The sequence below is a fragment of the Danio rerio genome, chromosome 9 (genome assembly GCF_049306965.1).
Source record: "Danio rerio strain Tuebingen ecotype United States chromosome 9, GRCz12tu, whole genome shotgun sequence".
NCBI lineage: Eukaryota > Metazoa > Chordata > Actinopteri > Cypriniformes > Danionidae > Danio > Danio rerio.
The window spans coordinates 52,914,683-52,928,453 of NC_133184.1; the positions used below are offsets into that span (position 1 = coordinate 52,914,683).

General features: G+C 34.9%; 1 protein-coding gene across 1 annotated transcript in view; it reads left to right on the forward strand.

Annotated features, from left to right (window-relative positions):
* The first annotated feature begins 784 nt into the window (after nucleotides 1-784).
* LOC101883600 (potassium voltage-gated channel subfamily H member 7) overlaps nucleotides 785-13,771 on the forward strand; it is a 186,171-nt gene continuing 173,184 nt past the window's right edge. The window contains exons 1-2 of the mRNA XM_073913232.1: nucleotides 785-1,193; nucleotides 8,118-8,348. Of these exons, the coding sequence (XP_073769333.1) occupies nucleotides 1,118-1,193; nucleotides 8,118-8,348 (307 nt within the window). The 5' untranslated portion in view covers nucleotides 785-1,117. The remainder of the gene's footprint in view (nucleotides 1,194-8,117; nucleotides 8,349-13,771) is intronic.

The window sequence follows — 13,771 nt, forward strand, 5'->3', positions numbered from 1 at the left end:
GGCCACTTGTACCCTAAAATGTAAAAAAAAAAAAATTTCTGAGAGTGTAAAGTCTTCTTTTAAGGGTAATTTTTACAATTTATTATGGCATGGCAGTCAAAATATGAAAAATTAGCTCATGTAGCCTATGTGAAAAATTGGGGGGGCCTGCTGGATTTACGAAAACTTTTTTAAGGTTAGTGGTTGCAAGCAATTTATATAGGCTGGATTTAAACAAATGTTTACAGTATGAATGTATAAGAGTTTACATTCAGCCCATACTTGTTTGCAACCACTTACCCTAAACAATTTAGTTGAATATGAATATATATATATATATATATATATATATATATATATATATATATATATATATATATATATATATATATATATATATATATATATATATATATATGTTTTTTTAACAGTAAATTATTACAGCATAATGAAACAGTATAAACTATAGAAGGGACATGGAGGATGCCAGGGGGATAAAACAGTAAACAAGAAAAACAAAATTCAATAAGTTAAATAAGAGATACATATAAAATAAAGCTTAAAATAAGAATAATTTTACTTTAGTGTAGCTGTAAAACCTTCATAAACACACGCCTCTTCGACTTTTTTTACACCTTGTGTGTGTGCTCAGAAAGCCAGTGCAGACTCTTCACTTGACAACTCAACCCCTTTTATTTACGTATGATCGACGAAATGAGCCCCGCCGAGGCTGCCTGTGCGCCGGGCTGAGTTTAGTTTTCGCCCGGGGCGGCGGAGCTCCGTTAAAGCCCCTAGAGGCGGATCACAGCACAAACACAGTCTTCCGTTCCCGTTCAGCACCACATCGGACTCCCCCGTGCGCGGACAGCGATGCGTCTCCATCCGAGCCTCAGCCGACTCTCCCTCATCACCGATTCCCGTCGGTGTCGGTTTCGAGGAGTTCAGCCAAGGTTTCGACACGCATGTGAGCACAACCGCCGTCTGTGAGCGCGCAGAGCCAACAAAAGCGCCCGGAAAGTGGAGAGATCGGCCGTCACCGCGGACAAAGAGCTGCCGTTCAGATGCGCAGATAACTTTCAGGAGCTTTGCGGAGGTTTTTCTTTATGCGGACGAAAGGCTGAAGATTGTTGTAATAATCATGCCTGTGCGGAGAGGTCATGTCGCTCCTCAGAATACATTTCTTGGGATAATCATACGGAAATTCGAGGGACAGAGTGAGTATTGCAAAATCACTTTCTTTGTTCTCCATATTATTCAGGTGATAGATAAGGCGCTGTTATGTAGTGTATATGTCACATTCATACTAGTAATCTGCAGCCTACATACTGATGTTTCTGAACTGTACTAAAGTGTGATAGGCTGAATTGTATTTAATATTTACAACACTTGTGAATTGTGTTAATACCTAGTAAACTGCGTAAACTAGTGTACTTCAGTAATATAACAGATAAGTAAAACTGTAGTATTTATATATGAAGAGTTTAGATGCAAAAACTTAAATGCTATCTGAAAAGTTCCTCTAAAATGAGGATTTTTATCAGGCTTCTGTGTGTATGTTCAGTAATATCACTTTTATGGCTAAGAATAAGTCCTTTTCCTGTTCTTTAAAGTGAATTATCTCCACTTATACAAAGGAGTTTAAGAAAAATGTTCATTTTTCTATGGAATTTTCAGATGGCATTTAGAGGTTTTTGCATCTAAACTCTTCATACAAATACTACAGTTTTACTTATCTGCTATATTACTGAAGTACACCAGTTTACACAGTTTACTAGTTATTAACACAATTCACAAGTGTTGTAAATATTAAAATATAGCAATACAAATCAGCCTATATATATATATACATATATATATATATATATATATACACGCACGCACCACACACACACACACACACACAAACACAAACACACACACACACAAACTACAGATTTGTAGTTATATTTATATATATATATATATATATATATATATATATATATATATATATATATATATATATATATATATAGAAAACAGTACTAGGTTATTTGTACTTAAACAATTAGGTAAGTAAAATTGATTGAACATAACTTAAAATTTAGCATTTTGCTCAAAATCATAATTAATCCTTTGAAAAAAAGAAAACAGGTCATTTTCAGAAATGTAATTTTGACTGTAAAATTCTAATATTGTGGAACCTTTTAAGTGCAAGGTCTAGTGCAATATTTACACTTTGTTAATGAATTCTGCAGCATATTAACTATGATAAACTGATCAACTGTAATAAATACTGTACACTCAAAATGATGTTTGCTGTTTGTTCAAACTACTAAGTTAAAATGATCTGAAACAACACAATTATTGAGATTTTTTGGGGGGCAACTTAATTATTTTATAATCAATCCACTTATATTTGTAAAAACTAATAAGTTAACTTAATTTCTTCATGTTATCCCAACACAAATACAATTGTGTGGAACCCAGCATTTGTTTACAGTGTAGTATACCTCAGTTTTTACTACAGCAAACTGTGGTGTATAATATGACTTAAATATAGTTCTTGAAAACAGCAGTGTTGGGTAATTTGTTTACATTACTATAGTTGTTGTAGTACCATAGCAATAGCTACTACAGAATCACCACAACAGATGCATAATTTACTATAGTATGGTTCAAAAACACTAAAGTATTTACCATAAATCACTATATTATATTTTTATGTGGGTTCACACACACAGAGACACCTTATAATTGTATTTTAGCAAAGGAGGAGATGTTTGTGAGTATTGTTTAGCACAGTTTTATGCTCATTTAGACAGTTTTACTACAAAAAAAAGGTAATTATGAATACTTAATGTGCATTTCGGCACTTCAAGCTCTAGGGCATGAAAAGAAATGAGAAACAAAGGCTTTCTGCTCAACAGAGAGACTGGCAGATGACAGTTAGGAGTCTTTCAGCATTGTGGTTTTTGTAGTGTTTACACTTCACACGCATCTGTCAGAGGACTGTTTATACACAGCGGTGATAGCACTGAAATGCATGAATGACAGCACGTATGTTCAGACAAATGATGCTCTCAGTCATCCACATACTGAAGATTACCCACACACGCACACGCACATGCACACAGTGAAATCTAGACTGCTCGAGCGCATTTAGAGGATTTTTATGGCATGTGAGGTTTTTAGGCACGCATTATATAAGCTGTGGAGTTGCTTTGTTGACATCAAAAAGATCTTGGGCTTATTCATCTATTCATTTTTTATTCTTCTTCTTCTTATTATCTTTTTTATTTTTTATTGTTACTCTTTTACACACACACACACATTTTATATACTTATTTAAAGGGTTGAGCTTATTTTCTTAATGAGTTATAGGTGTGTTTTGAGAATAAACCAATCGGAGTCTCATCTCCCATTCCCTTTAAGAGCCAGTTGCGTCGCGCCATGGTGCATTTGCTATTTACTTGATGTAAAGTAAGTGTAAGTGTGAAAAACTGAGCATTTCACTAGCAAGAAAACAGTTAAAGAGCATCTACAGCGCGAGAATGAGAGATAAATTATTAACTTTCACTTTCACTCTTAGATAGGGAAACCTTGTACGCAATTCAATTACATTTACATTTACATTTAGTCATTTAGCAGACGCTTTTATCCAGCTTATAAATAATTAATTTCGTTTGTTAAGCGCAAATATTTGTTTCAAAACTATTTCTAAATTCAGTTCTAATTTCCAGCAAACAAATAAATGAACAATAATAACGAAGTTTGTTCAAAAACCTGAGTTATATCCAAACACACATGCAGTGCCCCATATGGTCTAAAACCTGACAGGTGGACAAATCTAAGCTTGTTTTTAATAAAACAAATATAAATATAGATATAATAAATAATACTGCTAATAATAGTCCCTTTCACACATACAACTTTTCCGGAAAATTGCCGGCAATTTTCCGGAAAAGTTGTATGTGTGAACAGGTCCTTTTTGAAATATACCGGTAAATTCGTTCTGGCTATTTTCCGGAAAGAGAAGTTGTAACATTACCGGCAATTTGTCGGAATGCTGCGCTGTGTGAATGCAGAAGGAAGATTGCCGTAATAAGCGCGTGCACGTCTAGAACGTGCTGACGTGAGACGTCTGCTTTAGCCAATCACAACAGTCAGACGCATTTACGTCCGCGCGGTTTGTGAAAATAAAAGCCTTTGAATGTTTTTCCAGACACATTTAGCTGCTAGAAGTTAGTCAGATCACGTTTATATGTTCTTCTTAATGCCAACTGTGTAAATAATCATCGATGAGATGCTTATGATAAGCCGTTGTTTGTTTACCTTCAAGCTTTGCGTGCGCCTGTGAGCGCCTGCACACGCACATATTATGAACATCTCGACATGCGAAAGTGATCCTGCGAAAGTTGTTCACAATATTGATCATCCACAGAGTTTGTAATTTAGTCAAATGTTTACAAACACAAGTGCAGCCGTTTAAAGCTCATTTGTGGTGAATGATGTCAGAATTTACCGGTATTTTGGAATGGATGTGTGAATGCTCTTTTCCGGAAAAATTCCGTAACGTCCTCGCCTGTGTGAACAGCGCTTTTTTCAATATACCGGTAAAGTCGTTCCGGAAATTTTCCAGATATTTACCGGTATCACTGTGTGAAAGGGGCTAATGATAACATTATACAAAAGCGAATAGCTATGAAAAAACTGAAAAAGCCCCCCCGAGATGAAAAAGGCATGAAAGTATTGTTTTTATATTTATTTAGGGTAGAAAATAATATGTTTTGTAATATTTTAATCCTTTATATTTATATCCTATATATACTTAATATATCCTACATATATCTTTAATATTGTAATTATTTTTTATATGTAAAGATATTTGCGTATTGCCCCTCATCTTGTGTGTATTAAGCAGTATGTAAGCGAAGCGCACAGCTAACACGCTCTGCGCTGGACAATAGACCAGCTTTGTTCTGGTCTATTGAAAAATCTAATATAGTTTCTCAAAATAGCAACGCGCCAGCAATACATCCCAACACGCCTCTCTTTTTAGACCAGAACGCCTATAGGCGCACAAATGAGCGCAAATGACTTTGCTATTTAAACTGCGTGCTGCAAAACGTCAAAACAACTCTTGTGCCAAGCTGAAACTAGCAAACAACAATTGCGTCACGCTTTGCGCCACATTGCGCTGGGTGTATAGGGCCCTATATGTTTTATTTAGTTTTTCTCCCTTTATTGATTGGTATTACTTTTTTTATTAAATCTGTTTTTGCAAACTTTACAAACTATATAAATGTCTGTTGTTTTGCAAATATATATATATATATATATATATATATATATATATATATATATATATATATATATATATATATATATATATATATATGTTGTACTGTTAAAATGTTACAACTCCAAATCAAAAAAAGTTGGGACTGTATGGAAAATCCAAATAAAAAGAGAGTAGTGATTTCTACATTTTCGTTGCAGACAATATGAACACAAAATATTCCATGTTTTGTCTGGTCAACTTTGGTTCATTTGTAAATATATATCCTTTCCTGTCGTTAAGACCTGCAACACTTTCCAAATAAAGTTGGGACAGGAGCAGTTTATGGCTTGTAATCAGATAAACTGGTTAAATAATGATGAGATTTGAAACAGGTGATGTTGACAGGTGATTGTAATTATGATTTGATATAAAAGCAGCATACATAAAAGATCAAGTCCTTTAGAAGCAAAGGTGGGCTGAGGATCGCCAGTTTGACAAACAAGTTTGTGAGAAAAATGTTTCCCAACGAAAGAGAGGAAGACATTTGGATGTTTCACCTTCAACAGTGCAGAACATCATTAAAAGATTCATGGAATCTGGAGAAATTTTAGTCCGTAAAAGACAAGGGCGCAAGCCTAAGCTGAACCCTGATCTCTGATCCCTCCGGCAGCACTGCATCAAGAATCCACATTCATCTAAAAGCCATATCACCACATGGGCTCAGGACTACTTTGGCAAACCTTTGTCAAGTACAACAACATAAAGTTACATTCACAAATGGAAGTGATAAAAGGAAGCCCTATGTTAACAGTGTCCAGAAGCATTTTTCTGTGCTTGGAGGCACCTGTGATGGACCATCACACAGTGGAATAGTGTACTGTGGTCAGATGAATCAGTATTTCAGGTTTTTTTTTTGGGGGGGGGGGGGGGGGGGCACACTGTGTGTGTAACCGTACTCTCTTTTGCTCTGCGTTGTGTAGTGAATGACGAGAGGACACCATTTTGAGTCTGCACAGAGAATGTTATTATGACAGATCGGCAGCTTCGGCTCATTACATTAAATGTATACTGTCAACAAAAATAACATTCTACAATATAACAAACTGTTTTTATATCAGTAAATATAACAAATGATTAAAATGAAACTTAAATATGCATTTGTGTGTGTGTTAATTATGGCCAGAGCCAAGTTCAATTTGGAATAGGTAGAGCATACCTCCTTAGTTCAAGGAAAAGGAGGAAAAGACTGCTCAAGCAATAGTGCAACAGGTATGGCTGCTTGGACTATACCACCTTGACGTTAACCCAAGGGGGGGAGAAGAGGTGAAACCACTGTCACTTTACAGACTCTTTTTACATTTATATTGTGAACACAAAACAATTTTATATGAACTAAGTAAACAGGAGGAAAATATAGTGAAATCAATATATCCAAAATAATCCTGTTACATGTGCTCCAGACCAAAGAGGACAAAGATCATCCAGACTGTTACCAACAACAAGTCCAAAAGCCAGGGTCTGTCATGGTATAAGGTTGTGTCCGTGCGCTTGCATGTTGTCCACGGGGTCTTAAAAAGTATTAAAATTTGATAAATTATGATCAAATTATGAGAAAATTAAGGGCCTTAAAAGGTATAAAAAAAAAGTCTTATTCGCGCTTTTACAAGGTCTTAAATTTTGTTCAAGCGTTGTCCAAAGTGTTTGACTCCAAAAGAGCTTAAATATATTTATTTTCCTTCTAATATTCACAATGGCTTGCTCAATCCACGCGGTTGGTTCAGGCCGGGGTGCGTCCGTCCAGGTGATGTCATGTTATTTGCGACAAACGTGGGAAGATGATGTGACGCTTTCCACATGTAGCGAAACCATAGAGCGAAACGACAGCGAAATGAGAAAATATAAGTTTGCATACTCCTGGTTGGAGAAAGACGAGTTTAAACAATGGCTGAAGCCTGTCGCTGAAAACAGCCGCGTAATTCATTCTTTCAAGCTTTGTTTCTTCAGAGCTTATCTGAGTTCTGTTGTGTGGTTGTGCTCCATTGATTTATTTAACTGCAACTGTTCATTAAGTTAAAGGTTTGATACTGATTAGAGCTTGATCTTAAATGAAGTCTTAAAATATTCTGAGAAGGACTTTAAAAAGTCTTTAAAAAGTATTGAAATTACCTTTAGGATTCCTGCATATACCCTGCCTTGGCAAAGGTAATATGCACTTCTGTGATGCACCATTAATGCTGGAAAGCACATTGAGATTTTGGAGCACAATATGCTGCCTTCTTTTCCAGGGACGCTCATGCATATTTCAACAAGACAATGCAAAACCACAGTCTGCACACATTACAAAGTCCTGGCTGTGGAGGAAGAGGATACAGGTACTTGACTGGCCCATCTGCAGTCCCGACCTGTCTATAATAGAGAATGTGTGGCGCGCTTTGAAGTGCAAAATGTGACTACGAAGACCCTGTGCTGTTGCCCACCTTAACACTTGTTTGCAGGAAGAATGGGACAGAATTACACCTGAAACACTTCATTAGCCAGTGTCTTTAGTCCCTAAATGTGTTTTAAGTGTTGTGAACAGGAATGGCAACATTACAAAGTGGTAAATGCTTTACGGTTTCACATTGTTTGAAATGTGTTGCAAGAACAAAAATGTTTATACTTGTTTAAAATAAAAATAATAAAGGAACAGGTTAACTAATGTTTGCTGTGTTGTCTGCAATGAAATACATGTTAAAGTACATTTAGAAATCACTTATTTCTTTTTATTTGGTTGTTCATACTGTCTCATTTTTTCTGATTTGTGGTTGGGTTTCCTTGTTCATTCCAGTGTAGCTGTAATACCATTGATTGACTACATTTTATGTGTTGTTTCCAGATAAGAAGTTCATCATAGCCAATGCCCGGGTCCCGAACTGTGCAATTATTTACTGTAACGACGGTTTCTGTGAGATGACTGGATTCTCGCGGCCGGATGTGATGCAGAAACCTTGTACATGCGACTTCTTGCATGGCGAGCAAACCAAGAGGCATGAGATTGCTCAGGTGGCTCAGGCTTTGCTGGGCTCAGAGGAACGCAAAGTGGAGATTACCTACCATCGCAAAGACGGTGAGTCCCAATACAGCTTTTCCTTTTGGGCTTCAGCGGTTTTGTTCTGTAGAAGACAAACAGGAAGAATGACTATTTTGCAAAAGCAGTTTGATGCAATCATGGTATTGTAGATAAAAAACCAGTGCAGTCTAATTGTTGCTAAACTGACAGAAACTAAATGACAGAAATAACAACAACAATAATAATATTAATAGTAATAACAATAATAGTAATGATAATAATAATATTAATAATAATATTATTATTATTATTAAAATAATAATAATAATAATAATAATAATAATAATAATAACAATAATAATATTAGAAAAAATATAATAATAATAGAAATAATAATAATAATAATCCTAATAATAACAATATTATTAATAATAACATGTATGATAATAACAATAATAATAATAATAATAATAATAATAATAATAATAATAATAATAATAATAACATGTATAATAATAATAATAATAATAATAATAATAATAATAACATGTATTATAATAATAATAATAATAATAATAATAATAATAATAATAACAACATGTATATTATTAAAAATAATACCATGTTGTTGTTTTTGTTGATGTTAAATGCACAACATTCCAAGGTTTTCCTCCTGCATGCACACGTCTGTGATTTATTGTATTAAATACTTGTATTAAATACAATTTACAATGACATAATAAAAACCTATTATTTATATATTAAATATTAAAATTAAATAAAGTAAAGTTTGAACAAATTAATAAATATACCAAATTTGTATAATCTGAAGAAAAATAATGGAGGTAAAATATTAACAAAAGTCATCTTTAAAATAAATTAAATATTAAAACGTATAACTATAGCAATATTAATACTGTTTTAATCAAATATTTTGTGTCATTTTAGTGTCGTTTAGTTCAGAAAAAATTTCCTTATGGTGACACTGGGTTACATATATTAATAATTAGCTAAAATTACAAATAAAGTTAAAGCATTAACATGTGCATTGACAGTCTGTGTTTATGAATTCTAATGTGCCATTCCAATATTTAATGCTAACTTTAAATTTTACTTAGCTGTCATTTAATAGAGTGACAATAAATTGTTAAACTCCTAGGAAAACAGCATGCGTGTGACCTAAACTTTAGTGTTACCATAGTTTGTTATGCTGGCATAATTCTGGCAAGTACACTATATATGACCGGCAGGATTCAACTTTAACATAAAGCTAACTTTTTGGCAGAAAAGTATTTTAAAATTGGCTTCCTAAACATGATTTAACAGTCATTTACACATGTAAAATAAGTAAAAACTGCCTGGCGTCTTAATAAGCGAGTAGTTCCTTTAAGAAATTTGTTCAAAACGGCTAATTCATTTTGAAGCAAAGCAAGTTACTGTCTTCATGAATGAATCAGTGAATCATTGACTCTTTTAATTCATTCAAACCACCAAAGTGTTACTCCTGAGATACACAGGTGTTCTTCTCTGGCTTTGTATGGAACTATTTTCAATGACAAAACACTGACCATTTGTAGACGATATGAACCTCGTGTTTGCTGAGGTGTTCAAAATTTGTATCACACTTGCTTATGTGCATTTAGGATCAGTTGACACCTTAAAATATTGTCTAGGTAGGCAGCTCACTAGGTTTTAGAAGAGAAGCAGAAATGCAAGCAGTGTGTGTGTGTGTGTGTGTGTGTGTGTGTGTGTGTGTTTGAGAATATGCTAAGCATCTAATGTAGTGGTCTAAATGAGTGATTTGTTTATTCAAGTGATTTATTCAAAACGTCTGATTCATTCTGAAGCCAAGCAAGTTTCTGTCTTCATGAATGAATCAGTGTATCATTGACTCTTTTAATTAATTCAAAACACCAATATGTTTTCCTCTGGATTTTTCTGGAACCATTTTTATTGGTAAATCCGATTAAAACATACAATTTTGACCATTTTTGAAAAATATGAAGCTCGTGTTCAAAAGTTGTGTCATGTTTGCTATTGTGCATTCAATATCAGACGACACCTTAAAATACTGTCTAGGTAGGCAGCTCACTAGGTTTTAGAACAGGAGTAGAAAAGCGAGCCATGTGTGTGTGTTTGAGAATAAGCTTAGTGTCTGATTTGGTGGTCTTAAGCATTGATTTTGTTCATTTAAGTGATTCATTCAAAACAGTTGATTCATATAGAGGCCAAGCAAGTTACTGTCTTCATGAATGAATCACTGAATCATTGACTCTTTTAATTCATTCAAAACACCAGTGTTACTCCTGAGATGCACACATGTTCTGGCTTTGTTTGAAAGTATTTTCATTGATAAAAAAATAATTAAAACAGACCATTTTTCGAGCATTTTTAGACTATATGAACTTTGAGTTTGCTGAGCTGTTCAAAATTTGTATCACATTTGCATTTGTGCTTTCAGTATCAAACGACACCTTAAAATACTGTCTAGGTAGGCAGCTCACTAGGTTTTAAAACAAAATCAGAAATGTTAGCTGTGTATGTGTGTGTTTGAGAATAAGCTAAGCGTCTGATTTGGTGGTCTTAATCAGTGATTTGTACATTCAAGTGATTCATTCAAAACAGCTGATTCATTCAGAAGCAAAGCAATTTACTGTCTTCATGAATGAATCAGTGAATCATTGACTCTTTTAATTCGTTTAAAACACCACAGTGTTACTCCTGAGATGCACAAATGTTCTTCTCTGGCTTTGTATGGAACTTTTTTCATTGACAAAACACTGACCATTTGTAGACAATATGAACCAGTGTTTGCTGAGCTGTTCAAATATTTATCACATTTGCTATTGTGCATTTAGGATCAGTTGACACTTTAAAATATCTTCTAGGTAGGCAGCTCACTAGGTTTTAGAAGAGAAGAACATTTTTCATTAACGAATCTGATCTGGTGATTTTAATTAATGATTTGTTTATTTAAGAGATTCATTCAAAACCGCTGATTCATTTAGAATGAAAGCAAGTTACTGTCTTCATGAATGAATCAGTGAATCATTGACTCTTTTAATTCATTAAAAACACCACAGTCTTACTCCTGAGATGCACAAATGTTTTCCTCTGGCTTTGTTTGGAAGATTTTACATTACCAAAACAGACAATGTTGATAACTTAAAGACAATATGAACCTTGTGTTTGCTGAGCTGTTCAAAATGTGTATCACATGTGCAACTGTGCATTCAGCATCAGACAACACCTTATACTACTTTCTAGGTAGGCAGCTTACTAGGTTTTAGAACGGAAGCAGAAATGTGAGCAGTGTGTGTGTTTGAGAATATGCTAAGCGTCTGATTTGGTGGTCTGAAAGCTGATTTCAGCTGAAGTGTGCAGTGAAGCAGACTCTGTAATGTGGCTCTCCTTACACTGGCCTAGAGCTGCTCAGACTGAGCCTTCAGCCTGTCCAATCTCTACACACACACACACACACACACACACACACACACACACACACACACACACATTCGTCATTAAAGAAAAACACACACCACTGTCTGCTGCACGACATCAGCACTGTTTGAACAGGGGAAGATGCTTCACTCTGTGTGTGTGTGTGTGTGTGTGTGTGTGTGTGTGTGTGTGTGTGTGTGTGTGTGTGTGTGTGTGTGTGTGTGTGTGTGTGTGTGTGTGTGTGTGTGTGTGTGTGTGTGTGTGTGTGTTAGATGAGCCGTGACACTCCGCATCCCTTTTGTGTGGCAAATTACACGTGAATGAATTTATTTTCGGTTCAAATATGTTGTGCTTATATTATATCATGCCATAAACTGCTCCAATAACGAAAAAATAATAGAGATTTAGCTTTTTTGATACAATTTCTCATAGTATACTTTTGGACAGACTTCATAACTGGTGTGGATGGGATTGTGCTGAATTGGTTTAAATCCTATCTTTCTGGACACAGTTTACCTATGTGGGGGGGTCACAGATCGCGTACTGCTCCTTTATGTCATGGTGTTCCCCAAGGGTCAGTACTTGGTCCACTTCTCTTTAGCATTTATATGTTGCCTCTAGGGTTGTAACAATATACCGGTATGACGGTCTACCACGATTTGAACGTGCACGATTATCATACCATGAACAATTGCATATCAACGGTTTTAACCCTTAAAGACAGAGACAGCCGCCCGCGGCTAAAAATAAGTATTGCTCTTAAATGTTTTATAACTTTTGATCCACTGATCCGATTTATACAATTCAAAGATTGACATAAAGAAGAGAATCTCAGCTTTCCAGTGCTGTATCACATAACATTCGCGGAAGAAACGCTCGTCACTGTGTCTCCGGACAAACCAGACATGATACATTGATGCATTGTCCCTCCTCCATGCCCAGATTGGTTCAAACTCGCTATATCACAACCAATAAGCATAGGTTTTGCTTTTGTTTGTGGACCAACACTGAGCTTTTTGAACAACACGGAATGAGAGATAGGCATACATTTATGCGCGGCTAAATACGCAAAAAAAAAAAGGTTTGCATGAAATAATTCTCATACTAAGTACTTTTGCATGCACAGCAGCACATAAACATGACAAAACAGTGACACAGCAAAGACGAACTGCTGCTCTTGCTGTTTTCAAAAGACGCAAATGAAGGTGCAGCTGTTTGTCTGCATTGCAGACAACCATATCCAAATCCATATCCACAGACAACCATATCCATGCTGGCACATAAAACCTAAGGATGTTCCATATTGAATCTAGTTTCGTTATGTACCTAGTTATAGTATAGTAAATATTTATATCTATTTTTTTACTGAGGATTTGCACCATGTTTATTTGGACTTTGACACATTATTTATTATTTTCTTATTTTTTTATTTGTTCATTGTACAAGTGGACACATTCTCTCACCTCAGCGGTCAAGATTAAGTCCTGAAAATCTCAACATGCTTACATTTCTTCATCACAACCTAGACTGAAAAAAACAACGCTTTAAATACATGTTTACAGCCATAAACTTGGTATTGCACTTTTGGTCTCCCATTTATCCTGCTTATAAGGAAGGACAGTTTAAGTTTATTTTTGTCTAATCTTAAAAGACCCTGCTTGTTTATTCCTTCTAATTTAATTTATTAAAATGGGAGATTTTTCAGTTTATTTTTATAAAAGACTTCTATAGTTCTATTAAAATGGTTCTTTCAAAAGTTTGTTGAAATAAAACCTTTGTTTAGTCAGAAAACGTGTTCTTATTCTTTTCAGGGTCTTTGCTATGAGAATTACTATTTAATACCGTATACCGCGAAACCGTCAAACCGTGGTATTGTTTTAGACGATTATCATACCGTAAAAAATTCATACCGTTACAACCCTAGTTGCCTCTTGGTCAAATCCTGCAAAAGTTTGGCATTAGATATCATTGTTATGCTGATGACACACAGATCTATATTAGCACTTTTCCCAATTCATCGGCATCAATGTCATCGCTTA